Source organism: Dryobates pubescens, chromosome 33 (genome assembly GCF_014839835.1).
Source record: "Dryobates pubescens isolate bDryPub1 chromosome 33, bDryPub1.pri, whole genome shotgun sequence".
Classification (NCBI taxonomy): domain Eukaryota; kingdom Metazoa; phylum Chordata; class Aves; order Piciformes; family Picidae; genus Dryobates; species Dryobates pubescens.
Window position 1 is genome coordinate 6,340,159 of NC_071644.1, and position 27,509 is coordinate 6,367,667.

General features: G+C 56.8%; 1 protein-coding gene across 1 annotated transcript; it reads left to right on the plus strand.

The window, feature by feature from the left end:
* Positions 1-150: 150 nt before the first annotated feature.
* KLHL17 (kelch like family member 17) lies at positions 151-25,713 on the plus strand. Its single transcript, XM_054175855.1, has 12 exons — positions 151-450; positions 12,195-12,438; positions 13,593-13,714; positions 15,044-15,265; positions 17,333-17,449; positions 18,303-18,516; positions 19,688-19,832; positions 20,119-20,286; positions 20,619-20,707; positions 22,034-22,107; positions 23,284-23,465; positions 24,645-25,713. Exons 2-12 carry the CDS (start codon positions 12,228-12,230, stop codon positions 24,871-24,873), a joined length of 1,773 nt encoding a protein of 590 aa, XP_054031830.1. The 5' UTR covers positions 151-450; positions 12,195-12,227; the 3' UTR covers positions 24,874-25,713.
* The last annotated feature ends 1,796 nt before the right edge of the window (positions 25,714-27,509 follow it).

Consider the following 27,509-nt stretch of genomic DNA (forward strand, 5'->3'; position numbering starts at 1 on the left):
CCCTCTCCCCACCCTCGGCCCCGCCCCTCCCGGTGCCCCGGCCCCCCCGCTCCGGCTCCGCTGGCCGGGCCGCGGGCTGCTTGGCGGGGCTGGTGCCGCGCGTGTTCCCCCCGCTGCCGGTGAGTGAGCGGCGGAGCGGGGAGAAGCGGGCTGCCCTTGTCCCGCCGTCCCGGCACACGTGCGCGGCGGGACCCAACGGCGGCTGCACCGAGGACAGCTCTCTTGCGGCTCCGCGGCGGGGTTATTCCGGGTGACAGAGGAAGCCGCAGCCCACGGAGCCGCCCCCGGTGTCGGCCCCGTCCCGACGCGGCCCGAGGAGGAGCCGTGCACCTGCCCGCCCCCGCCCCGCCCCGTCTCCCCGCCGCGGGGCTGGCGGCAGCGGTCCCCGGTATAACGGTGCCCCGCAGCATCCCGCGGGCCGCGCCGGGCCGTCGCTGCCGTAGCAGAGCTGTGAGTACCGCCGGGGCACGGCCCTGCTGCCACTCTCTCCCTTCCCTCTTCCTCCGGGGCACTCAAAGCTCGGGCGCGGCGGCGGGAGGAGGGTGAACCGGAGGGGTTACCGGGAGGGGTTACCGAGACGGGGGGACCGGGTGGCAGGAGGACCCCCCGGGATCAGCTCTCCATCACTCCTCGCCGCTGTTTCTGCGTGTCTCTCATCAGAGAGTCAAGTTTGCGGGTCGGGGTACGCGGCGGCACGTCCGGTGCAGCCGCCGGTGCCGCTGTTGGCTGCCGGACCCTCGGTATCGCTCTGTGGCCGAGGCCAGCAGCGGTTCTGTGCTCAGCGTGGTCTCCATCCCTGTCCCGTGCCAAGGCAGGGAGCAATCCCTTGGGAAAGGAGCAAACTGCGGCTCTAGAGTCTTGCGAGGTGCGGGGAAGGGCTGCGGGGAGGCTGTAACCGGGGCTTTGGTCCCCCTCACCGGGAGCACAGGGGCTATCGGTACCGGGCGCTGTCAGGGAGCTGAAGGGCACGGGGAGAAGCCTTGTCTTAGGTCTTCTGGTCACTTGGAGTGGCAAGAAGCGAGAGACAGCTTTTCTTCCTGGGTTCTGCAGTGACCGGAGGGCTTCTGGAGGTGCAGCATCTCTGCTGGTGGAGGTGGTCCTGGGGAGCAGCTGCCCAGGGCAGGCAGCTGCTTTGGTTCTGCTGGCTGAGCAGATGTCTGCCCCTTTGAGGAGAGACCCTGGGACCACAGCTTCTAAACAGCAAGGCAGAAATGCAGCTGTTGGGTGGTTGTCCCTGCTCCCAGTGCCTCAGTGCATGACCACTGACTGCCCAGGCTTTGTGCCAAGCTGGAAGGCTGCAGGGAATGGTGGCCTTGCTCTTATGGAGTCTCTTTGTAAAGCCTCCTGTGCTTTGACTTTGATGGCCACTGTCCCATGAGCAATGTCTTGGGGTGCTCTCTGTGGCTGGAGACCTCCAGGAGGGAGGTTGATTCTGGAGTGATTCAGCAACATGTGGCTATTTGGGTGCTCTTGGTCCTGGCAGTTTCCAGATGTGCCAGGCTGATGCAGGTAACTTCTTGTCCCTGGCCTCAGAGAGCTCCTGCCCATTTTCAGTGTGGAAGGCTGTAGGGTAGGAGCTGCATTTAAGGATGGGAGGAGGGGCTGGGGCCTCCACAACAGAATCATAGAACTGTTGAGGTTGGAAGAGACCTTTGAGACCATCAAGTCCAACTGCTTGCCTGGAGCTCCCAACCCCAGCACTGCTACAAACAGACTTGGGGTGTCTGTGTGCTAGGTGTTGCTCCTGGAGATGCTGGTTTCTTATGAGTTCACAGTGTTGTGGCTCCTTAACTCTTCCTTTTGGTTACCATTGCCAGAGCCAAACAAACATCTCTGTGAAATCTCTTCCCTCTGCAACTCAAGTCTCCCTCCTGACCCACGAGCATCTGCTGGAAGTACATTATTCAGCATGGCAGTGAGTAAGACTCTTAGGGATCTTGAGTGTAAAGATCTGTTTCCTTCCTGAGAACTGACTGATTCATGAATCACAGCAAATAGCATCTAATTCAGAGCAGACCAGGAGCTGGCAGGCACAGGAGTCACCTGCTGTCTTGGCTTGACAATCTAGGAGCCAAGTAGAGTCACTCCTTAGCATCTTGGGTAGCTAGGATGGGCCCTTATGCTCCTGTCAGCTAAGGTCAGCTTGGTGAAGGTGGCAATGGAACCTCTTTGTTCTGCCAGCCCATCTGGTGGCCATCTGCCCTCGCTCTCATCAGCATCAGTATGAGGCTCTGTAGATGGAGTGGCACGTGAAAATCCAGGCAGGCATGGACTGGAGACCTGCTGGGAGGACTCTTCTGGGCTCTGGTCTTATTTTGCTGGGCTTGGTTGGCTTGGTAGGCTTGAGAGGTCTCATCCTTTCTGCCTGGCTTGCTAGAACTGGAGGCAAACCATGCTGCTCTCTCTAAAGGATGAGACTCCTCAGGGGCAGGAGTTTGAGCTCCTTCAGCTGAAATTCCTATGGGCTGGGACTTCTGGCCTTGGCAGGCCCCCAGAGCACCAGCAAACTCCAGGCCATTCTGTCACATGTTCCTCAGAGCTGAGTTTTCACACCTGGGCCCTGTCCTGCTGCCTGCAAGAAGATGTGAGGGAAATCTCTTCGTTGTTTTCTGGCTGGAGAAGAGGTTTCCACCGCTCCTCAGTGTCAGCCTGTGCAGGAGAGGGAGCACAGAACTGCTTACATGGTCTGGTACTTCCCCACTGCCAACCCACAGCTATGACTGAGGCTGGAAGGAGGCTTTGTAAGCTGTCCCTAAATGTGGCACATGCCATGCAGACTGTGCAAAATGGATGAGGCCAGGGTGCAGGTGGTGACCTCCTCTGGTCACCTCCTGGTTTGGAGAGTCACTCCTGAGCAGCTGTGCACAGAGCAGCAGCATTGCTTCCTGCCTGAGCTGTCTGTAAAAGATCCACTTGCAGCCAGCATTCCCAAGTGCTTTTCCCTTCTTTCCTGGTCTGCTGCTGCTGGAGCTACTCTCCATGCTGCCTCTTGTCATGGAGTCAACTTGCCCTCTAGAAGCCAAGAGGTAGCTCCTGCTGAGTCTCACCAGATCCATCGCTCTCCTCTGACGTCAGGGCATTGCTGAGTGGTACCAGCCTGCTCTGAGCTGGCCCACTGCCACCTCCTCCAGACACCATCACCTTGCACAGCGGACAGGTAAAGGGCACAATCCTTCTTTGGATAGCTGCTGGCCAAGGATGTTGCAGGGAGGGAGCTCCTGGGCAGGTCTAAGAGCCAGGGATATTGAGATCCTCTGATACGGGCAGCCTCCAGCCACCTGAGCACTCTGATGTTGCCTGTAAAATGAGCTGAGGACAGAGATGTCTGTCACAGAGGAGGCTGGAGGGAGGTGAGGAATGCCACAGTGATGGGGAATGCAGCTGAAGCTCTTATCTACCACTCTGCTGCCTGGAGAGGAGACTTGATGCCCACGTGTAGAGGCTTGGCACTGCTTGTGCCAGCGCTGGATGCGGCAGCAGCTCTCCTCCCGTGTCAGCTGGGGGATGCTGGGGAGGGGGAATTAGGACATGACCCACATTCCCAGTCCCTGGCAGAGGACTCTTTTCACTTAGCTGTTGATGTTCTTTGTGCTGGGCTGCTGTCTAATCCCAGCACAGCTGGAGGCCTGCACATTTTGCTCAGCTCTCAAGGCATGAATTAGTTTCCATTTCTTGTTTCTCCCTAACCTAGCAATTCATCAGTCCCAAACCTGGTTGGGGCCTGACCCTTGCAACCAATTACTTCCAGTGACCCAAATATTAGCACAGATGCCTCTAAATCCCTCAACCATGGAGTCCTGCTTGGAGCTGCTGTGATCTCCTGCATGCAAAACACTGAAGGGAAAAGCTGCATTTGAAGATGTCTGCAGGAAGAGTTGCAGCCTGTGAGAAACATGCATGGGAGAGGGAAAAGATTGTACCCAGACAGGTGCTGTCCAGGCTGGACACCTTTTATCTCTTTCAGGTATGGGAATGGGCCTGGAAGTGTTCCAGGCCAGGCTGGATGAGGCCTTGAGCAATCTGGTCTAGTGGAAGGTGTCCCTGCCCATGGCAGGGGGTTTGGAAGGGGGTTTGGAATTAGCTGAGCTCCAAGATCCCTTTCCACAAATCTATGTCCCAGTGCAGGCATCGAGGGAGCACAAGGTGTAGCCTCCTCTCTCACATCTTGACCGTGGCTTGGGGGTGACTGGGAGCAGCTCAGCAGCTGAGTTTCCAAACAGAACTCCCTGAGAGTCATGGGGAGAGAGGCTTTGACTGAAGGAGACCTCCAGCCTCCTGCGTGCACCCAGGGCTGATTGATTGCAACCCAGTGAGCTGCTGAAAGACACTGACTAGGTCAATGTGCTGCATGTCCTTCTTGCCTGAAGCCAGCAGTGTCTCTGTGCTGTAGAGCTGGCAACTGTGTGCAGTTGTGGCTGTTTTCTTTCCCCCTTTTTATTTTGTTCTCCCTTGCTTCCCTGTCCTCCCCACCCCCTTGCTGAGGCTCCATCCACATCCTCTGGCAGCTTGTCACTTCTCTGCAGATGTCTAGACAGGAGGATTCGGTGCGTGTCAGTTATGCCTAATTCATTAAAGCAACCCTGACCCTGCTGGGAGAAGCTGGGGACTCTCAGTCCTGCAGACTCAGCGCTGCCTGCCCTGCCCTGCACTGCCTTCAGGCAAGCTCAGAGCAGACTAATTCCATCCCTGCCAGGGGGGGCTTGGGGAGTAGAAGGCTCATGCAGCCCAGGAGGCAAACTGCTGCAGCCAGAGGAGTGTGGCCAGCAGGGCAGGAGAAGGGATTCTGCCCCTTTACTTTGCTCTGCTGAGACCCCACCTTGAATACTACATCCATTTCTGGTGTCCCCAGCATCAGAAGGACACAAGAGGTGTTGGAGTGAGGCCAGAGGAGGCCACAAAGATGATCCAAGGGCTGGAGCAGCTCTGCTGTGAGGATAGGCTGAGGGAGCTGGGGGTGTTCAGCTGGGAGGAGAGGAGACTGGAGGACCTTAGAGCTGCCTTCCAGTGCCTGAAGGGAGCCTGCAGGAAGGCTGCAGAGGGACTTCTCCTAAGGGTGTCTAGAGAGAGGACAAGGGGGAATGAGGGAGCTGAGGAAGGGCAGGGTTAGACTGGAGCTGAGGAATGAGTTCTTCAGTGGTGAGACTCTGGAATAGGTTGCTCAGGGAGGTTGTGGATGCCTCCTTCCTGGGGGTGTTCACAGCCTGGTTGGATGAGGCATTGAGCCACCAAGACTACTTGAGAGGGAGGTTGGAGTAGGTGGTTTGGGTTAGTATGGACCTTACAGATCATCCAGTTCCAACCCCTTTGCTATGGGCAGGGACACCTCCCACCAGCCCAGCTTGCTCAAGGCCTCATCCAACCTGGTCTTGAACACTTCCAGGGAGGAGGCAACCACAGCCTTCCAGGGCAACCTGCTCCAGTGCCTCCCCACCCTCACTGCTTCCTGAACTCCAGTAGTGTCCATCTGCTGTAGCTTGTGAGCACAGCCCTGGTATCTCAGACACGTCTCCTGCTGGTGCAAAACGTCTGGCAGGTTAAAGCTGCTCTTTAGGCAGGAGCTTCAGAGCCATGGGCAGGGCTCACCAAGAGAGGCAGTGCAGCCAGACGAAGAGGTCTTCCCCAAAGCAATGAAGCAGGTGAACGTTTGCAGGTCTGTGGTGAGCTCTGCTGCATCTCTGGCTGCTGGCAGGAGCTGTTAGTGCTCTTACTTTGCAACAGCACAACAGCAGCTATTGTTAGTGCCAGCTCAGCTGTTTGTGTCCCTGGGCAGCTGAAGAGATGGAAGAGTCTGCAGGAACAGAGGAGTACATCATCTTCCCAGGAGGAAAGGAGCTACTTGTGCTTGTGTGCATACCCACAGAGCTGGGCAGGGGCTTGGCTGTGCCCATTTAGGCTGCTCCAGTCTAGTCCTGCCCTGAATTTTAATGTGCATCATGCATTTCTGTTCTCTGGGGGAAGGCTGGATTGCAGGAGGCTGCTTACTTGGCAAATGGCCTGTGACTCCTCTTGGAGGGGTTGAAAAACCCAAAGAGGATCCTGATTTCTGCTGTAGGGGAGATGGGGATGCACTTGGAAGCAGCAATTCCTGCTCCTGACTCCACTGTCGAGCTCCTCCTTCCCCAGAGGTCCATGCTGGTGCCCTGCTCCAGGATGAGCTTTGCTGTGCTGTTGCAGAGGGCACTGCTTTGGCTCTGCTGATTGAAATGGAGCTCTGAAGCTGCTGGGCACAACAGGATACCTGCCAGCAGCCCCTTCCTGCCTGGGGACAGAGCCAGAGGAGGTCTGCAGGCAGGGGAAAAAAGGGAGTTTTGTGCTTGGGAAACGGACCCCCAGTGCCAAGGAAGGGGGGAATCACTCCCCTGTAAGGGAAACTGGCAACATGGTGCCATCTTATTGACCTAGTTTGTGCTGCTTTCAGATCTGGCAGTGCCATGGCTCCCTGGGGTAGGGGTCTAATGGCAGCACTCGTGTGGGAGGTGCAGGGCTGCACATAAAACAGGGCAGGGGTAGGGCACTCATGGAAGGGATGGATTTAACCAGCACTGTGTGCCAGGCCTCAGGGCACTGGGGATGTCACCTTAGCCACAGCAAAGGCTTGTCCCCACCACTGGGCATTTGGAAGGAGTTCTTTACTATGAGAGTGGGGAAATACAGGTTGCCCAGAGAGGTGGTGGAGACCCCATCCCTGGAGACATTCAAGGTCAACTTGGTGGGGCCCTGAGCAACCTAATCTAGTTGGGGATGTCCCTGCACACTGCAGTGGGGCTGGACAAGACAAGCTTCAAGGGTTCCTTCCAACCAATGCATTCTATGATTCTATGTCCCTGCTCACTGCAGTGGGGTTGAGCAAGATGACCTTTGAGGGTCCCTTCCAACCTAATATGATTCTATGTCCCTGCTCACTGCAGTGGGGCTGGACAAGATGAGCTTCAAGGGTCCCTTCCAACCTAATATGATTCTATGTCCCTGCTCACTGCAGTGGGGCTGGACAAGATGAACTTCAAGGGTTCCTTCCAACCCAATTGATTCAATGTCCCTGCTCACTGCAGTGGGGCTGGACAAGATGAGCTTCAAGGGTCCCTTCCAACCTAATATGATTCTATGTCCCTGCTCACTGCAGTGGGGCTGGACAAGATGACCTTTGAGGGTCCCTTCCAACCTAGTATGATTCTATGTCCCTGCTCACTGCAGTGGGGCTGGACAAGATGACCTTTGAGGGTCCCTTCCAACCTAATATGATTCTATGTCCCTGCTCACTGCAGTGGGGCTGGACAAGATGACCTTTGAATGTGTTGGGTTGGAAAGGCTCCTCAGTGTTTCTGTGCTGCTCCTAGCTGCCCAGCTGTACAGGATATGTCTGTGGGGACACAACATCTCCATGCAGGCTGGCAACAAAAAGCCATTCTCCAGGACCTTCCTGGGGAAAGGGCAGGCTCTGAACTTCTCCCTGGAGGATACTCTGTTCCCTCTTTATTGCCCAGCAGGCTGCTTCTCCCTCTCAGCAGAACATGGGGTTGGTTGGGCTGGGGTTGTGGGGGGTTTTTTTTTGGGACAAAGAGAACAGACCTCCCTTTGGGTAGGGATCATTTGCATTAATTACCAGAGCTGTTATGCACAGCCACGCTCCGTCGCATGGGAGCCAAACAAATGCCTTCTCTCTCTCCTTTTTTGGGTCAATTCCCTTCTTTTTTTTCCCCCTTTCCCTCCCTCCCCCTTTTTTTTTTTCCTGTCATGACCAAAGAGTTATTGCAAGTCAGCCACCACCACATCCATCCCAGCTGAGGGCAGAGCACGTGCCTTCCTGCCCCACAAAAGTGGGCTTGTGTGGACTTCCCCTCGTTGGAGCCCTGGACACTGCTTCACTGTCTCTCCCCTGGGCCAGGCATTGCTCATGGACCCTTCATTTCCTGGGGATGAAGCTTTGCAAGGAAAGGAGGAATATTCAGTACTGCCAGGGAGGTTGAGAGTTCAGGCACTGGGAGCAGCACAAGCAGTAGTGGTGCTTCTTTCCCTTCCTTCCCCTTTCCCCCCGCACTGATTATGTCCCAGTATAATCCCAATTCCTGCTTGGGACTTTTGCCCATTGAGGGAAACAGCAGTTCCTGCTCCTGACTCCACTCTAAAAGCTCCTTCTTCCCCATTGAGGGCAAAAGAGCTCTGATGGGAGAACCATAGAATGCCAGGTGGGAAGGGACCCCAAGGATCATCTGCTCCAACCTTTCTAGGTGGTGGTGGAGCTGGCCCAGCAGCCTAGCAAGCTGAGGCTTAAAGCTGCCCAGTGCAGGGGAATCCACTGCTTCCCTTGGGAGCTGATTCCAGTGTTCTCATGGTGAAAAATCTCCTGCAGTTCCATCAGACTCTCTTGTCCCCATCACCCCTTGTCTTCTCCATGTGACTCCTTGTATAAAGAGAGTCTCCATCTTCTTGGGAGCCTCCTTTTATGTCCTGGTCCCCAGTGACAAGGTCTCCCCTAAGCCTTCTCTCCTCAGAGCTGAACAAACCCAGCTCTCTCAGCCTTTCCTCATGCACCAGGTCTGCCAGTCCTCTGATCATCCTCATGGCCCTTCTCTCTGAATGAGTGGAGAGGACACTGGGAAGGGGGATTGAAGGGGTTGTATCCACCACCAGGCTTAGGCTAGAGCCATGCCAATGCTCCCTGACCCTGTCCCAGTGTGTCTGGTGGGTGAGCTGCTCCCCAGGGGAGGCATTGCTGAGGCTGTAGTGTGGCTGTAGCAAAGAGCCACTAAGCAGAGTTTCTTCAGGCTCTGGACTGCTGTGGATTGTCCCTTGCTGCAGAGATGCTCTTGGGAGCCCCATGGCACCGTGGTGGCTGAGCTGACATCTCTCTCTCTCTTTCTGGCCATGGTTCCTGCTCAGTCATGACAGAGACTGAGTGACACAGCAATGATGTAGCTCAGGGTGCTTCACAGTGGTGTGGGTGATGGAGGCAGCAGTGGTGGCTCAGTGTGAGCTCTCCAGAGCTCTGTGAGGTGCCTGCCAGCCCTCGCTGGTGACAGCAGGGGGGTGTGGGTGGAGGGGGGAGTGAGCAATAGCTGGGCTCTACCTCTTGGCCGTGGGAATGATTGCAAGGAAAGATAATGTCACCCTTGTCACTCTGCATTTGTACTTGCCCAGAGTTGTGCAATGACTCAGTGGCAGGGCTGGGAAGAGAGCCCAGCACTTCTGACCCTCTCTGGAAATGCTGTGGATTGCTGTGATGCCACTGCATCAGCTACAGCAACCTTCAGGCTGTGGTGCCCTCTGTGTCTCTCTCTACCTTGCCTGCTGGAGCCAAGCTGTGTGCTGCTCAGGCAGCAAACCCTTCCTCACAAGTCTCCAAGAGCACAAGGAGAAGCAGTTCCATCTTTTCCCTGCTTTTCTGCCCTGTCCTGTGTCATCCTCCTGCTGCTGCAGAGCCAGGAGCATCCATTCCTCGGTGCCAGCACCCAGAAGGGGTGAGACAAGTGCTCTCAATTAGAGCTGGGGCATGATTGAAATGCTGATGGGGAGAAGTGTGCTCAGCAGTGTATTAAGAAGATAAAGCAGCTCAAGCAGCTCAGGAGAACCCTCACGCTTGCAGCAGGGGAGGGGAATAAAGGCAAGAGAGCTCTGCAAGCTCCCTGCCACTACACCAGGGCTGGCAAAGGAGCTCTTGACCCCTGGTAGAACTGCTAATGGTTCTAAACCCACCTTTGTGTGGGCATCCATCAAGCTCTTGATGCTGGGCAGGGCTGCTGGTAGTTCTAAACCCACCTTTGTGTGGGCATCTCTCACCCAGCAGCATCCATGCAGGTGAATTAACATGGCCCAGGGTGTCCTGGGGTTGTTGTAGCTCTTCTTCATGGCCTTCAGGCCTTCCAGTACCTCAAGGGGGCCTGCAAGAAAGCCAGGAAGGGACTTTTTACAAGGGTTTGTTGTAATAGGACAAGAGGGAATAGAATTGAAGCTGGAAGAGGGCAGATTTAGACTGGAGATTAGGAAGGAATTCTTGGCAGTGAGGTTGGGGAGACACTGGAACAGATTGCCCAGGCAAGTTGTGGATGCTGCCTTCCTGGGGGGGTCTTCAAGACCAGGCTGGATGAGACCTTGAGCAACCTGTGCTGGTGGGAGGTGTCCCTGCCCATGGCAGGGGGGTTTGGAACTGGAGGATCTTGGAGGTCCCTTCCAACCCAAACCCTGCCAAGGGCACCACGGCATCCTGCTTTCATTACTGGAAAGCATCACCAGGCTCTGCCTTTTGTTGTGTGCCCCCAGGTGCTGAGGAGCCCTGAGTGACACAGGGATGATGCAAATAGAAGAGGGCACTGCAGGCTTCTCTCCCACTCAGGGAAGCTGTTTATTCATCTTCCTTTTTATTTTCTGTTACATCCCCTTTCCTCCCCCAGACTCTAGTACACCATACAACTGCTATTTAAAACAGAGCACACACACACACACACAAAAAAAGGGCTGGCTGGCTGCATTTGTGGCTGAGGAGGCACAGCATGGTGGGTTTCTATTTATAGTGCTGCTGTGGAGGTGTGGTGAGGAGCAGAGAGGCTGAGGGGATCCTCTCGCCGCAGGGATGCGGGGGCAGGCTCACGAGTGCAGCACACGGCCTGCCTCTGCCTTGGGGAGGGTTTTTATTCCCCCTCCAAGCTGCCTTTTTGTTCCCCCCCCCCTTCCCTCCCCCTGCTTCCTCCTGCTGCTCAGTCATTCTCATGCTCTTCACTCCCCCAACCTTTCCTTCGGGTGCTGCTGGCAAGGAACAGAATTAGAATAGAATGGAATAGAATGAACCAGGTTGGGAAAGGCCTTTGAGATCATGGAGTCCAACCTAGCACCCAGCACCATCTGATCAACCAAAGCATGGCACCAGGCACCCCATCCAGGCTCTTCCTAAACACCTCCAGGGGTGGGGACTCCACCACCTCCCTGGGCAGCACATCCCAATAGCCGATCTCTCCTTCTACGAACAACTTCTTCCTCACCTCCAGCCTAAACCTCCCCTGGCACAGCTTGAGACTGTGTCCTCTTGTTCTGGTGCTGGGTGCCTGGGAGAAGAGACCAACCCCCACCTGGCTCCAACCTCCCTTCAGGGAGGTGGAGAGAGCAAGAAGGTCTCCCCTGAGCTTCCTCTTCTGCAGGCTAAGCAACCCCAGCTCCCTCAGCCTCTCCTCCCAGGGCTGTGCTCCAGACCCCTCCCCAGCTTTGCTGCCCTTCTCTGGACACCTTCAATTCTCTCAATGTCCTTCTTAAACTGAGGAGCCCAGAACTGGACACAGGACTCCAGGTGTGGCCTGAGCAGTGCTGAGCACAGGGCACAATGACCTCCCTGCTGCTGCTGGCCACACTGCTCCTGATGCAGGCCAGGATGCCCTTGGCCTTCTTGGCCACCTGGGCACACTGCTGGCTCATGTTCAGCCTACCATCAACCAGCACCCCCAGGTCCCTCTCTGCCTGGCTGCTCTCAGCCACTCTGCCCCCAGCCTGTAGCACTGCCTGCGGTTGTTGTGGCCAGTGTGTAGAACCTGGCACTTGGATGTGTTCAATCTCATGCCCTTGGACTCTGCCATCTGTCCAGCCTGTCCAGGTCCCTCTGCAGAGCTCTCCAACCCTCTAACAGATCAACTCCTGCCCCCAGCTTGGTGTCATCTGCAAATTTACTGCTGATGGACTCCATGCCCTCATCCAGCTCATCAATAAAGATATTGAGCAGGATGGGGCCCAGCGCTGAGCCCTGGGGGACACCACTAGTTCTTCACTGAGAGAGTTGTTGGCCCTTGGAATATGCTGCCTAGGGAGGTGGTGGAGTCCCCATCCCCAGGGGTGTTCAAGAGGGGCTTGGATGTGGCACTTGGAGCCATGGTTTAGCTGTCAGGAGGTGCTGGGTGACAGCTTGGACTTGCTGAGCTCTGAGGTCTTTTCCAGCCTGGTTGATTCTATGATTCTATGATCTAAGAGGCCTTTTCCAACCTCAATGAGTCTAGGATTCCATTCCAGGATTTGTACCACTTGTGCTCCCCCAGGGACCCCCCCCATGGCTGGTTTATGAGCAGGAGTTGCCAGGCAGAAGCTGTCCTCCCCCAGGCTCCCGTGGTGGCCACGCGTGGGGTCCGTGGGGCCGCGTCTGGGGCTGGAGCTATTGCTGGAGCCACATCTGGGGCTGGAGCTGTCGCTGCCTGGCTGATGCTTTTGCTTTTCCCCCCTGTCAGAGCTGGTGAGAAGGGACATCCCCACCTGCAGCCATGGAAGGGGGGGTGCAGCTGCTCAACCGGGACGGCCACAGCATCTCCCACAACTCCAAGCGCCACTACCACGATGCCTTCGTCTGCATGAACCGCATGCGGCAGCGGGGGCTGCTCTGCGACATCGTCCTGCATGTGGGCACCAAGGAGATCAAGGCCCACAAGGTGGTGCTGGCGTCCTGCAGCCCCTACTTCCACGCCATGTTCACAAGCAAGTAGTGTCCTCCTCTCTTCTCCCTGCCCAAGCCCTCCAAACCCTTCCCTTCCCTTCCCAGCCGAGCCCTCTCCCCTTTCTGCCCTGCTCCTCGATGTTCTCACCACCCTGCCCCGGGGAAATGTGGTGCCCCCGAGGCATCTCTGTGTCATAGAGTTGTTAGGGTTGGGAAGGACCTCAAGGATCTGCCAGTCCCAACCCCCCTGCCATGGGCAGGGACACCTCACACCACAGCAGGTTGCTCACAGCCACATCCAGCCTGGCCCTCAAAACCTCCAGGGATGAGGCTTCCACCACCTCCCTGGGCAACCTGTGCCACTGTGTCACCACCCTCATGGAGAACAACTTCTTCCTCACATCCAATCTGAATCTCCCCATTTCTAGTTGTGCTTCATCCCCCCAAGTCCTATCCTTACCTGAAGGGAACCATCTCTGTATCACCTCCCTTCCAATAGCTGCAGGAAGGCTGCAGAGGGACTTCCTACTAGAGTGTCCACCAACAGGACAAGGGGAAATGGATTTGAACTGAAGGAGAATAGGTTTAGATTGGATCTGAGGAAGAAATTCTTCACTAGGAGGGTGGCAAGACTCTGGAGTGGATTGTCCAGAGAGGTTGTGGATGCCTTCTACCTAGAGATGTTCAAGGCCAGGTTAGGTGGGACCATGAGTAACCTGGGCTGGTTAAGAGGTGTCCCTGCCCATGGCAGGGAGGTTGGATTAGATGATCTCTAAGGTCTCCTCCAGCCTTGGCCATTCTGTGGTACTTACCCTGAAAGGTTGGACTAGATGATCCTTGAGGTCCCTTCCAACCTGGTATTCTATGAAGCTCTGTGCCCTGAGGGCATCCTGCTTTGGCAAGGGGTGGAGTGGTGGACTTAGATGATCTCTTGAGGTCCCCTCCAACCCCTAACACTCTGTGATTCCTCATCTGTGACACCCTCCCACGAAGCCCTTTGCCCACAGCTCCCTGCCCCGTCCTGCAGCTGCGAACCCCATTCCTTAGCTACTCCTCCTTGGCTGAGAGGTGGGCTGGAGACCTTCCTGGCGTGTGGAGGTGGATAAGGCTTGCCCCACGCAGGGCCAGGCCTTCCTGTGGGGACACCACGCTGGCTGTGGGGCTCTGTTGATGTCCAGTGTCTGTGTTGGCCTAGATGAGATGAGCGAGAGCCGGCAGACCCACGTCACGCTGCACGACATCGACCCCCAGGCCCTGGAGCAGCTGGTGCAATATGCTTACACTGCTGAGATCGTGGTGGGAGAGGGCAATGTCCAGGTAGGAGCTTCCCTCCCCTCCACAGAGCCATTCTCTGCAGGGCTTGCCTCCTGGGAATGCTCCTTTCCCTCTGCTCAACACTTGTGGCTCTCCTTCTGTGGTGGCACCGGCACCCAGCAGCGGGCAGGGAGTTCATCTGCTCCCCTCTGCCCAGAGGGGTGGTTCCTGTGGCTGCTGTGGCCAGAAGTGGCTCCTCAAAGCACTATGGCAGTGGCATCTGCCATTCCCCTGCCATTTCTTGGCCCCGTGTCCTTCTCCACTGTTCCTTAGCTTAGTCCAGTGGAAACAAAGCGTGGCAGAGAGGAGTGGCTCTGAGCAACCTGCTCTAGTGTGAGGTGTCCCTGCAGGGGGGTTGGGACTGGATGATCCTTGAGGTCCCTTCCAACCCTGACAATTCCATGATTGTAACCTAAGGAATTTCAACAAGGACAAGTGTAGAGTCCTACACTTGGTCAAGAATAATCCCCTGCAGCAGTACAGGTGAGGGGTTCACCTGCTGGAAAGCAGCTCCATGGAGAAGGACCTTGGAATCCTGGTGGGCAACAAGTTAGCCATGGGACACAACAATGTGCCCTCCTGGCCAAGAAGGTCAGCGGCATCCTGGGGTGCATTCAGAAGAGTGTGGCCAGCAGGTGAGGGAGGTTCTCCTGCCCCTCTGCTCTGCCCTAGTGAGGCCTCATCTGGTCCACTTCTGGCCTCTCCAATTCAAGAGAGACAGGGAACTACTGGAGAGTCCAGTGGAGGCCACAGGAGTGATTAAAGGAATAGAACATCTCTGTGAGGAGGAAGGGCTGAGAGCCTTGGGGCTGTTTAGCCTGGAGAAGGGCAGCCCCAGAGGGGAGTTGATCATTGTTTGCAAGTACCTTAAGGGTGGGTGTCAAGAAGTTGAGGCCAGTTTCTCTTCACTGATGCCCAGTGCCAGGGCAAGGGGCAATGGACACAAATTGGAACACTTAAGTTCTGCCACAGCATGAGGAGAAACTTCTTTGCTGTGAGGGTGGGCAAAGAGCTGGAGCAGGCTGCCCAGAGAGGTTGTGGAGTCTCCCTCTGGAGAGATTCCAGCCACCCCTGGCCATTGTGCTCCTGGGCAAGCTGCTGTGGGTGCCCTGCTTTGGCAGGGGGGTTGGACTGCATGACCTCCAGAGGTGCCTTCCAACCCCCACTCATGGTGGGATTCTGGGGTGCTCTGATGTCTTGTCCTCTGTGCACTGTGTGCCCGAAGGTGCTCAGTCAGCCTTGCTCTGTCAGTGACTTGCAGTGAGATGAGGGTGAAAAAATGGTTTCCTTGCTCTGGAAACTCTCTTTTCCCCCATTTCTTTCCACTGCCAGACACTTCTTCCTGCTGCCAGCCTGCTTCAGCTGAACGGTGTGAGGGATGCTTGCTGCAAGTTCCTGCTCAGCCAGCTCGACCCATCCAACTGCCTGGGCATCCGGGGCTTTGCTGACACCCACTCCTGCAGTGACCTCCTCAAGTCTGCTCACAAGTATGTCCTCCAGCACTTCGTGGAGGTGTCCAAGACCGAGGAGTTCATGCTGCTGCCTCTGAAACAGGTGAGGGGCTGCTGGGAGTGGGGAGGCATGGATGTGGCAGGGCTCTCTGTGCAGAGGCTGCCTGCCCGAAGCCCTGGAGCCCGCGCGGAGGGCACGGGGTTTGGCCAAGGGGAAGGTACCCAGCTTCTGGGCTTTGGTCCTGTCAGCTCAGTGCAGAGGCACTCCCTGGGAAGAGAGCTGTCAGCAAGCTTAATCCCATGTGGAATAGAATCAACCAGGTTGGAGAAGACCTCAGAGAGCATCAAGTCCAACCTGTCAACCAACACCTCCTAACAACTAAACCATGGCTCCAAGTGCCACATCCAAGCCCCTCTTGAACACCTCCAGGGATGGGGACTCCACCACCTCCATGGGCAGCACATCCCAATGGCCAACAGCTCTCTCTGGGAAGAACTTTCTCCTCACCTCCAGCCTAAACCTCCCCTGGCACAGCTTGAGACTGTGGCCTCTTGTTCTGGTGCTGGGAGCCTGGGAGCCCCCACCTGGCTGCAACCTCCCTTCAGGGAGTTGTAGAGAGCAAGAAGGTCTCCCCTGAGCCTCCTCTTCTGCAGGCTAAGCAACCCCAGCTCCCTCAGCCTCTCCTCCCAGGGCTGTGCTCCAGACCCCTCCCCAGCTTTGTTGCCCTTCTCTGGACACCTTCAAGTCTCTCAATGTCCTTCTTAAACTGAGGAGCCCAGAACTGGACACAGGACTCAAGGTGTGGGCTAACCAGTGCTGAGCACAGGGGCAGAATGACCTCCCTGCTCCTGCTGGCCACACTAGTTCTGATGCAGGCCAGGATGTCATTGGCCCTCTTGGGATGGAAGGGTAGCACAAGGGATAACTGCTGCCACTGGTGCTCTCCATGTGAGCTGTGAGCACACTGTCCTCCCTCTGGGGGCAGGGTGCAATGGTGAGGTCACAACTTGAATACTGGGTTCAGTTTTGGGTTCCTCACTCCAAGAAGGACATTGAAGTGCTGAGCACATCCAGAAAAGGTCAACAAAGCTGAAGAAGGGTCTGGAGAACAGGGCTGGGGAGGTGCAGCTGAGGGTCCTGGGGTTGTTTAGTCTGGAGGCTGAGGGGAGACCTCATTGCTCTCTACAGCTCCCTGAAAGGAGGTTGGAGCCAGGTGGGAGTTGGTCTCTTCTCCCTAGTATCAAGGCATAATGAGAGGAAATGGCCTGAAATTGTACCAGGGAAGGTTTAGGTTGGAGATGAGGAAAAATTTCTTTGCTGCAAGAGTGGTCAGGGATTGGAACAGGCTGCCCAGGGAGGTGGTGGAGTCCCCATCCCTGGAGGCATGGCACTTTGAGATGTGGTTTAGTGGGCATGGTAGTGTTGGGCTGACAGTTGGACTTGATGATCCTGGAGGTCTTTCCCAACCTAAACTAATCTGTGATGGCTCTGTGATGTTTAATTCAGAGCTCAGATAATGTTTCCTGCTGCCCTTTGTCTGCTGCCAGTATGGCCTCAGGCTCATCACTGCCTGCAGGGTGCTGTCCTGTCCTGTGCCCTGGCCAGGGGGCATTCCCAGTCCTTGTTCTGTGTCCCTCAGCCCTGCATGGTTCCTCACCTGCAGACCCCTCCCTTTGTTCTTGAGGCAGTGGGGTGCTTGGGAGCAAGGGGAGGGTTTGTATCTCCACCTGGTCCAGCTCCATAGTCCTTGGCCAGTGAAGTGATTTTGCTGGGAAGAGTCAGGACACCTGGCTCCATCCCCTGGAATGTTGAAGGGCTGTGTGCAAGCAGAGTCACCTGCCTGATCTCCCTGGTGTTGATTGGAAGTGCCAAGCATTGCAGCAACTTCAGACACAGAAGAGGGGGAAATGAGCCAAGGAGGATGATGAAGGGCAGAGCTGTCTCCACACCAGTGCTGCAAGAAGAGGAGAGGCAGAGCTATGCCTGCTAGGTTTGGGGGACCTGGCTGCTCTTTGGATCCTTCTGTGTCCAGTGAAAGAGACCCTTCACCCCCCAGCATCTACAGGAGGCAGGAGCTTTGCTTCTGGCAGTGCTGCTCTGCTGGGCCCCTTCCTTGGGCATGTGACTCCCAAATCATCCCACACTTGCTCTTTCCACCCCACTCTGCAGGTGCTGGACCTCATTTCTAGTGACAGCCTCAATGTGCCATCAGAGGAGGAAGTGTACAGGGCTGTGCTCAGCTGGGTCAAACATGATGTGGACAGCAGAAGACAGCATGTCCCCAGGGTGAGTCTGCTGGGAAAGGTGACCTGGTTCTCCCCACCAGTGCCTGTTCTGGATGGATACACAGCTGAAGGAAGCTGCAGGGTGGCCAGAGGGCAGGGACAGCAGGTCCCTGCCATACCTCTTCCAGTCCAAGCATGGATGAGAGTCTTGCTGAGCAAGTTCAGTCTCCCAGAGTGAGGTCCCTGTGTGACCCCTGGCAGGGTGGGCAGGTGGAGCTGTGGGCAGCAGGAGAGGTCAGCTCTGCCTGCAGCCTGCCTGAGCTTTCATGTGCATCCCTAAACAAAGAGCTCAGGCAAGTCTGAGGCAGGCAGTGGGTGGGAATGCTGGGAGGAAGCATCCCTAAGTGTCCTCCTGAAGGCTGGGACTGAGATGGGGCAGGATGAGGGAGACTCTGAGAGACTTCCCTGGTCTTCCACCTTACCCCAGAGCTTTACCCTGGCAAAGTTCTGTCTCCACCTTTGCTGGCTGTGTGCACTCAGACATCCCTTCTGTAGGCAATGCAGATGGCCATGGGGAGGGGAGTGATGTCTGGGCTCTGCAGCCCCACAGCAAGGATTGGGACTTGAGTGCTGGAGGAGGATGTGGGTACAGGCAGAGGGCAGGATGGGGGTCTGGGGTGGCTGTGGGATGTGTCATGGCCATGCTGAGGGCCCCTGGCCCTGCAGGGTCATTAAGGCTGAATTGCTGCATGAGCTTTGGTGCCCTTGGGCCTCGCTGCCTTTCCTGCCAAGCAAGCAGGATGCCATCTCCAGGTTGGAGTCAGCCTTGCCAGCGTCCCTGGGGTTTGTAGGGGAGATGCTGGGGCAGCACTGGGCCAAAGCCTGCTGATGGGCTGTGACTGCTCTGCCCCCAGCTGATGAAGTGTGTGCGGCTGCCCCTGCTGAGCCGAGACTTCCTCATGAGCAACGTGGACACGGAGCTGCTGGTGAGGCACCACTCGGAGTGCAAGGACCTGCTGATTGAAGCCCTCAAGTACCACCTGATGCCCGAGCAGAGAGGGGTCCTGAGCAACAGCAGGACGAGGCCCCGGCGCTGCGAGGGGGCCAGCACTGTGCTCTTTGCCGTGGGTAAGGTTCTGCCGCCCGCTCCTGCCCTTCCCAGGGCCCCTGCGCTCTTGGGTCAGCTCCCATCTCGTGTTTCACACAACCACCGTGGCTGGAAAAGGCCTCCTGAGGTCGAGTCCAACCATTCTCTACCTCTCCCAGGGCTGCTGCTACACCACATCCTTCAGCACCACATCTAGGTGGCTTTCACAGGCATGCAGGGGTGGGGATTCAACCTCTCAGTAATCACAGTATCACTAAGGTTGGAAGAGACCTCAAAGATCATCGAGTCCAACCTCCTCCCTGGGCAGCCTCTGCCAGTCTTGGAGAGCCCTTTTGTAAAGAAGCTTTTCCTCACATCCAACCTAAGCCTCCCCTGGTGCAACCTGAGGCTGTCTCCTCTTGTCCTGTCACTTGTGACTCCTGAGAAGAGACCCAGTCCCACCTCTCTGCAGCCTCCTTTCTGCAGGCTGCACAACCCCGGCTCCCTCAGCTGCTCCTCACCAGCCCTGCTCTCCAGACCCTTCCCCAGCTCTGTTGCCCCTCTCTGGGCACATTCCAGCCCCTCAGTGTCCTTCTTGGAGCAAGGGCCCCAAAACTGAACCCAGCACTCAAGATGTGGCCTCACCAGCGCTGAGCACAGGGGGACAGTCCCTGCCCTGCAGGAACTGATCCAGACCAGGATGCTCATGGCCTTCTTGGCCACCTGGGCACACCCTGGCTGATGTTCAGCTGGCTGTCAACCAACACCCCCACATCTGTCTCTGCTGGGTGGTTTCCAGCTATTCTGCCCCAAGCCTGGAGCATTCATGGGGTTGTTGGGACCCAAGTCTCTTTCCTTCCCAGAAAGAGTAGTTGGCCATTGGGATGTGCTGCCCAGGGAGGTGGTGGAGTCCCCATCCCTGGAGGTGTTCCTAAAAGGATTGGATGTGGCACTTGGAGCCATGGTTTAGTTGTCAGGAGGTGTTGGGTGATGGGTAATAGGTTGGACTTGCTGAGCTCTGAGGTCTTTTCCCACCTGGTTGATTCTATGGTTCAGTGCAGGACCCAACCGCTGGCCTCGTTGGAGCTCATACGGTTGGCTCAGGCCATGGATCCAGCCTGGCCAGGTCCCTCTGCAGAGCCTTCCCACCCTCCAGGAGATGAGCACCGCCTCCTAACTCGGTGTTTGCTCTCTTTGCCATCCCCTGTGCAGGTGGAGGGAGCCTGTTTGCCATCCACGGGGACTGCGAGGCCTACGACACGCGGACGGACCGCTGGCACATGGTGGCCTCCATGTCGACCCGCAGGGCCAGAGTGGGGGTCGCTGCCATTGGCAACAAGCTGTACGCTGTGGGAGGGTAAGGAGGGCATGGCAGCTTGGGCACAGCCCCCTGGCAGCTTGGGCACAGCCCCCTGGCAGCAGCCTCTGAGCAGACTCCGGTGACAGAGCTGCTCTGCGAGCAGGGGGGTCCAGCAAAGCCTCCCAGGGCCAGCCTGTGGATCATGGAACCAGAGAATGGTTTGGGTTGGAAGGGACCTTGGGAGGCCATCTAGTCCAAGCCCCCTGCAGTCAGCAGCTAGAGATGTCTGCAACCAGCTCACCACACTGCCACTTTACACTTCCTCCCTTTTGCCTCCCTGCAGCTACGATGGAACCTCTGATCTGGCCACCGTGGAGTCCTATGATCCTGTCACCAACTCCTGGCAACCCGAGGTGTCCATGGGCACCAGGAGGAGCTGCCTGGGTGTAGCAGCACTTCATGGGCTTCTCTATGCTGCTGGGGGGTACGATGGAGCCTCCTGCCTGAACAGGTAGGGGATTGCCTTGCCACAGGCTCCTCCACTCCTCTTGCATGCACTGTCCTTGGCACTGGGTGCCTGGAGAGCCCACAGGGCTCGCTCCTGACAGATGGACTGGCCCCAGAGTAGGTGTCTTGCAATCCAGCTCTGTCCTTGGCCCAGGCAGAGCTTCTCCGGGGGGGAACCCCGCGCTGTAGCCCTCTGCCACCGCAGAACGCGGCCAGTTCTTCCCTGCCTAGTCCCGAGCTTCCTTGGGAGCAGCCCCTGAGGGCCTGTGTCGGAGGGCTTGGGCCTGTGCTTTGCCAGTGTGAGACCTCCTGTCCCTGTGTCCCTGCCCGCTGCAGCGCCGAGCGGTACGACCCTCTGACGGGCACCTGGACCTCCATCGCGGCCATGAGCACCCGGAGACGCTACGTGCGGGTGGCAACTCTAGGTGGGTGCTGGCATGGGGGCCTGGCTGCACAGCTTCCCTGCGCTCTCTGCCATTTCTGCTGGTTCCTCTCCATGATGATCTCCTCCTCCAGGTCCTGCCCCTGCTTCCTAGGTGCTGTGAGGCCAGGTCACCCAGCCCCTCCTCGGCCGTGCTCCCTGCTTCTTGCCCTCCTCCTCAGGCTCCTTAGTAATTTGGTTTCAACTCATGCTGGAGGCAGCTTCTGACTGGGGACTCACAACTTGTTCCCCAGCTCCTTTGTGCCCCTTCTAGTTTGGAGCAAGAGGACTAGCATCAGCTTTGGTAGAGGTTGGACTGGATGACCTTAAAGGGCTTTTCCAGCCAGAACAGGACAAGGGGCAATGGGTGAAAGTTGAGGCATAGGAAGCTCCGTGGAAACAGAAGGAAGAATTATTTCACTGTGAGGGTGACAGAAATCAGGCTGTCCAGGGGGTGTGTGGAATCTCCCTCTCTGGAGATACTCAGGACCTGCCTGGATGAGTTCCTGTGTGATCTGCTCTAGGTGTTCCTGCTCTGGCAGGGGGCTTGGACTGGATGATCTCTCGAGGTCCCTTCCAGCCCCTAACATTCTGTGATGCTGTGTGACTGGCTGTGGCTGATCCCTGGAAAGGAAGAGACAACCTTACTACATTATGAAGGCAGGACAGTCCTTTTGCTGGTGATCCAAGCAGCACTGCAGGGTCTCTAGCAGGGGTGTCACAACCTTGGGTGCAATGCTGTGGTATCTCCTGACTGCTGAATGAGTTCTGTCTTTAAGGAGGACACAGCTTGAGAGCTGACTACTTCCTTGGCTAGCGCAGCTATGGAGTTAACCCAGTGCCACTTTCCACCCTAGCAGGAGCTGGAGCTCCCTGGGGATGCCAGGGTAGCACAATGCTCCTTCCCAGGTCCCAGTGGTGCCTCTCCTCAGCCCTGTTCTCTGGTTTCAGCCCTCGTGCTGACCCAGAGGTCCCTGCTCTCCATCACCAGCTCATACTCTTGGCCTTCCACAGCCTTTGGTGTTCCTCCACTGCTAAAATAAACCTGTTGCACCATGAGGAGGTCAAGAAGCAGCAGGAGAGTGAACTCTTTGGGAAGCTTGAGTGTGGCAGAGAAATTGCCTGGTGAATATTTCACAGTGCCTCAAGGTGGGGGTGGCTGAGGGAGCCCCATGGAGAGGAGCTTGGCTGCCTGGGGAGGGGGAGGCACTGTGGCTGAGCTGAGACCTAGGTGGGCAGCTCCATGACTTATATGAGTTGTGGGAGGCTGTGCTGGGGCTGGGGTCATGCTCTTTACCTAACTCCTCTGTGTCTGTGACTCTCTCTGCAGAAGGCAACCTCTATGCTGTTGGGGGATATGACAGCTCATCCCACTTGGCCACAGTGGAGAAGTATGAGCCCCAGGTAAACACCTGAGAACCTTTTCCTTCTGCCCTCCTGATGGGTGCCTGAAAGGGCCTGCAGAAAGCTGAAGGCTGCACAAGCTGGAACCCCTCTGCTGTGAGGATAGGCTGGGAGAGTTGGACTTGTTCAGCCTGGGAAAGAGAAGGCTCCAGGGAGACCACCTGGTGGCCTTTCAGTACTTAAAGTGGCTGAGCAGAAAGCTGGGGACAGACTTTTGAGCAGGGCCTCTTGGGACAGGACAAGCAGTGGTGGTTTGAAACTAAAAGAGGAGAGTCAGGCTGGAGAGGAGGAAGAAATTCTTTGCACTGAGGGTGGTGAGACCCTGACCCAGGTTGCCCAGAGAGGTGGGAGATGCCCCATCCCTGAAACCACTGCAGGTGAGGTTGTCTGGGGCTCTGAGCAACCTGTTCTGGTTGGGGATGTCTCTGCTTAGTGCAAGGGAGTTGGACTAGATGAGCTTTAAAGATCCTTACTAACCCAAACCAGTCTGGGATTCTAAGTTGCTTGGCAGGCAGTGAGGGATCAGGTTGTGTGGTCTGTTAGCAAACTGCCACTGCAACTTAAGATGTGACCACCAAGCTCTGGGATGGCAGGACCTCTGCCAACTGTGACTGGGCTTTCCTGAGCCAGTTGGCAGAGATCTCTCCTGGGGGCCCTGCAGCTCCTCCTGCAGGATAATTGAAAAGGCTCTGGGGAGACCTCAGAGCTGCATTTTCATATCTGAAGGGGACCTGAAAAAAGCCTGGGGAGGGACTGTTTAGAAGGGCTTGGAGAGATAGGGTGAGGGGCAATGGTTTGAAACTGGAGCAGGGCAGATTTAGGTTGGACAGCAGGAGGAAGTTCTGCACAGGGAGAGTGGGGAAATACTGGAACAGGTTGCCCAGAGATGAGGTTGAGGCCCCCTCCCTGGAGACATTCAAGATCAGCCCTGGGCAGCCTGCTCTAGTTGGAGGTGTCCCTGCTGACTACAGAGAGCTTGGCCAAGATGCCCTCTGAGAGTCCCTTCCAGCCCAACACGAGTTGTGAATCTGTGATTGCCTCCCAGAAGCCCTTCTGGGGCAGGAGCTGTCTGGTTAGAGCAGAGCTAACCTCCCAGGGCCAGTTTGGCAGGGCTGTGTGGGAAAGGACTTGTCCACGTGGCTCAGGAGCAACCTTTCTGTGCCTGCCTCTCCCCAGCTCAACACCTGGACACCCATTGCCAACATGCTGAGCCGGAGGAGCAGCGCGGGGGTGGCGGTGCTGGAGGGGCTGCTCTACGTGGCTGGGGGCAACGATGGCACCAGCTGCCTTAACTCTGTGGAGCGTTACAACCCCAAGAGCAACACCTGGGAGAGTGTGGCACCCATGAACATCCGCAGGTGAGCAGCTCTGGGGCTGTGTGGCACCCATGGGCATCTGCAGGTGAGCAGCTCTGGGGGTGTGTGGCACCCATGGGCATCTGCAGGTGAGCAGCTCTGGGGCTGTGTGGCACCCATGGGCATCTGCAGGTGAGGAGCTCTGGGGCTGTGTGGCACCCATGGGCATCTGCAGGTGAGCAGCTCTGGGGCTGTGTGGCACCCATGGGCATCTGCAGGTGAGCAGCTCTGGGGGTGTGTGGCACCCATGGGCATCCGCAGGTGAGCAGCTCTGGGGCTGTGTGGCACCCATGGGCATCCGCAGGTGAGCAGCTCTGGGGCTGTGTGGCACCCATGGGCATCCGCAGGTGAGCAGCTCTGGGGCTGTGTGGCACCCATGGGCATCCGCAGGTGAGCAGCTCTGGGGCTGTGTGGCACCCATGGGCATCCGCAGGTGAGGAGCTCTGCCTGCCCCTGCCACCCTCCTTGGCTGCAGGAGAGCCTCAGCGGCTGCAGGAGAGCCTCAGCGGCTGCAGGAGAGCCTCAGCGGCTGCAGGAGAGCCTCAGCGGCTGCAGGAGAGCCTCAGCTGCTGCAGGAGAGCCTCAGCTGCTGCAGGAGAGCCTCAGCTGCTGCAGGAGAGCCTCAGCTGCTGCAGTCAGGGATGGGCATCCCTTCATCCTGTCTCCTGGAGAACTCTGCCTTGCTTGGCACTGCAAAGCAGCAAACTGCAGAGCGTGCCCCAGGGCCTGGCCAGTCCTGCAGCTGGCTGGCTCTGTGCTGCCTGCACTGTGAGAGACTCTGTGCCTGTGCCAGGAGGAGGGCAGAGCAGGGACCTTCTGCAGCAGGAGCTTTCTGCAGAGGGATGTATTCTCCTTGGTCTGTGTGGCCCTGCAGGACAGGGTGCTGTGGCTGGCTGAGGCACGTAGGGGATGCTTCTGGGCCGTGGGAGGGTTTGAGGCTGGGGAGTCCAAGCCTTCTTGGAAAGCCCAAGGGGTCTGGGGTCTGTTCTTCAGAGGTGGCACTTCTCCAGTGGAAGGAGGGCACACCTGACTGGGGCTCTCTGCTGCACTCTGAGCCCCAGCAGTTCATTTGCCCTGGGCACTTGTGGGGGTTGGGGCGGCCGTGGGGCGGCAGAGCTCTGAGAGGCGCTGAGCCCACGCAGGCTGTGTGCAAGCCCTGTGCTCTCTGCACCGTGGTTCTAGGAGCACCCACGACCTGGTGGCCATGGATGGGTGGCTGTACGCAGTGGGTGGCAACGATGGGAGCTCCAGCCTCAACTCCATCGAGAAGTACAACCCCCGCACCAACAAGTGGGTGGCAGCCTCCTGCATGTTCACTCGCCGCAGCAGCGTGGGGGTGGCCGTGCTGGAACTCCTCAACTTCCCACCCCCTTCCTCGCCCACCCTCTCGGTGTCTTCGACGAGCCTTTGACAAAGAGTCAGGACCTGCCTTACCTCCCGGGGCCAGGGCTGTCTGGTGGAGCTCTAGGCCAGCCTGGCCGGTCCCGCGGGGCAGCTGCTCGCTGTAGGAGCAGAGGGAAGGGACCGGCTGCCGCCTCCAGCCCCAGCACTCCCGTGCACACCTTGGATCAGCACCACCACAGCAGTTAGAAATGTGCTTCCTGGATGAGCACCTCCCTTCTGGAGAGGGGATGCTCTCTTGCTCCATCCAGCCTCATCTCACCGCTCACCCAAAGGGGCCTATACCTTTTTTTCCCTTTGGGGAGAGGAGACTTGCAAACCATTGCTGCTTCTCGGACTGAAGTGATCCAGCTGGTGCCACACATACCAGCACAGCCAGCCTTGGAGGCTTCCAGGAGTCCTGCCGGGTGGCAGAGGTGGACAAACACTCCTCCCAAGGACGTGGCTGAATGTGCAACTGCTCCTCTGAATGTCACTGTAGCCAAACTCTCTACCAAGCCTATTGTGCACTGTTAAAGACTCTGAGGCCGCTCTGAGGTTCTCAATGGTGTCTAATCGATGCCTTAAAGTACACAAACAACAGAAGCCCAGCAAAGGGACAGGAGCCTGGAGGAGGTGAGGTCTGGAGACAGAATTGGATGAAGCATCCTGAGCCCTTTGGTGTTTCCATGCCCAGCTGGCCCCATCTCATTCCCTAAGATGCCAGCTCTGGGGAGTCCCCAGCCAGGCAGATGGGGTTGGATGACCTCGGTCTGCATCCCTGCCATGGCTGTCCCAGACTTTGTGGCTGCCTGCTCTCTGCTCTCCCCTCCTGGTGCACAGCTTGGCTGGGAACAGATCAGCCCTTGTGCTCTTCACAGAGCATCTTTGGATGGAAGGGACCTTCAAGGTTGGAAGGGACCTTCAGGATCATTCCAGCCCAACCTTCTCCAGTTCCCTTCTCTGCAGAGCAGATCCTGGGCTTGGGAAAAGGAATCATTTCCTCTGCAAGAAGAATCCAGCCTTCTAGAGGAGGAGGATTGCCTGGCATTACTTTTTTTGGGGGGTGTTAATTATTTTTTCCTATTATTATTATTTGAGTGCTAATTTCTTAATGACTTCATAACCCCTTTCTTTCTTTTTGTTTTTACACTCTCCTGGCATTCCCCCATCCCCTCTGCTTTTATGGCAGCAGAAGGGATGCAATTCCTTTCCTCCTTTGCTGATGAGATGGTGACTGTGTGGTGGGGAGCGGGGAGTGTGGCTGTGTGAGATGCTGTCTGAACAGCCAAAAACAGCGTGGAAGGGACCATTTGCAATTACTGCCTCCTTGGCAATTAAGCAATTCCTTCAATTAACTAAAGGTTGAATGAATTAGTACTGTAAGTCACAGGCTTGTCCTAGACCCACCTGTGCCATGGAACGTCTCGGGTGGTGTTTGCAGCGCGCGTGTCTGAGCCTTGAACCCAGATGTGGTCAGGTCTTCTCCGCATCACAAGAGGGAGGACTCAACCACTGGTACCTCAGCAGTGCTCCAATGTAGCATTGGAAACGTGGTCTGCTAGTTTTCAGCTCATTCCTTTTTATCCTTCTGGCTTTCTTTCTGCCCCATTCCTTCTCCTTTCCAGAGCTCAGAGCTCACTTTGGTGGTGGCGTTTGTCAGCCGACAGTTTCGAGGGGCTGGAGGGTTCTTCTTTCCTTTGGGCTGAGGGTTGGAGGTGAGACAGGGACTCCCCAGCTTAAGGCAGTTTTTATGGCCATCTGATTTCTCCTGGACAGGTGCCTGCATGTTTTACAAGCCCACTTACAGTGCCTCACCTTGGACACCTGAAACGACCAGCAGCTGCGGAGAAATCTGGGCTGCTTCTCCCCAACCCCTCAGCCTCTCCCCAAGGACAGCCTCTCCCCTGGGCTTCTCAGGCTGGGGAGGGCTTTCTGGCTTTTAGAACAGACTCTTAAATCTGCTTTCCATTCCCCTCTCACTTGCCAAGCCTCTGCCCCGGCCTGTCACAGCTCAGCAGCTCTCCCATTCCTCTGGGTTGCAAAGGGCCAGGTTGTCTCCTGGTCAAGGTGGGCTGCCCTAAGCAGGTCACACAAATCTGCTTTGTTTGAAGCAGTGATGAAATCTGCTCTGGTGTCTGCATGTCTCTGCCCATGCATGAGCAAGGTCTCAATCCTTTCCATCCCATTCCTATAAGCACCCTCAGGATCTTCTGCTGGACTCCTACCAAGCAGCTTAATGAATGTGCCCCTGACTCAAGGCTCCTCTTTGAAGGAGGATCAGCCTGAGAGCTCCATGGCTGTGGAAGGTGCTGGTGCTGTGTGAGGAATGGTGAAAGGACATCAGAGCCCAGCCTGGTTGTACAGCAAAGAGGGGCAGTGCAGGGCTAGAGAGGAGCTGCTGAAGGGAGAAACAGGGCTGGTCTCAAAAGAGGAAAGAGTCCTTCTAGCAGTGGCTCAGCATCTGGTCCAGCTGTGGCTGCTGTAGCATGAAGGAGGTAGCTGGCAGGCAAAACTGGAGGGGGAATCAAGCAGCATAGCAGGCTGAGGAGAATTTTTGTGCCATGTGCCCGTGGCCCCAGTTGTGACCTTTAGCAATTTACACTCCAAGTGGTGTGCAGGGCCTGCTGAGGAGGAGGAGGGAGTCAGGCAGTGTGACTCCAGTCC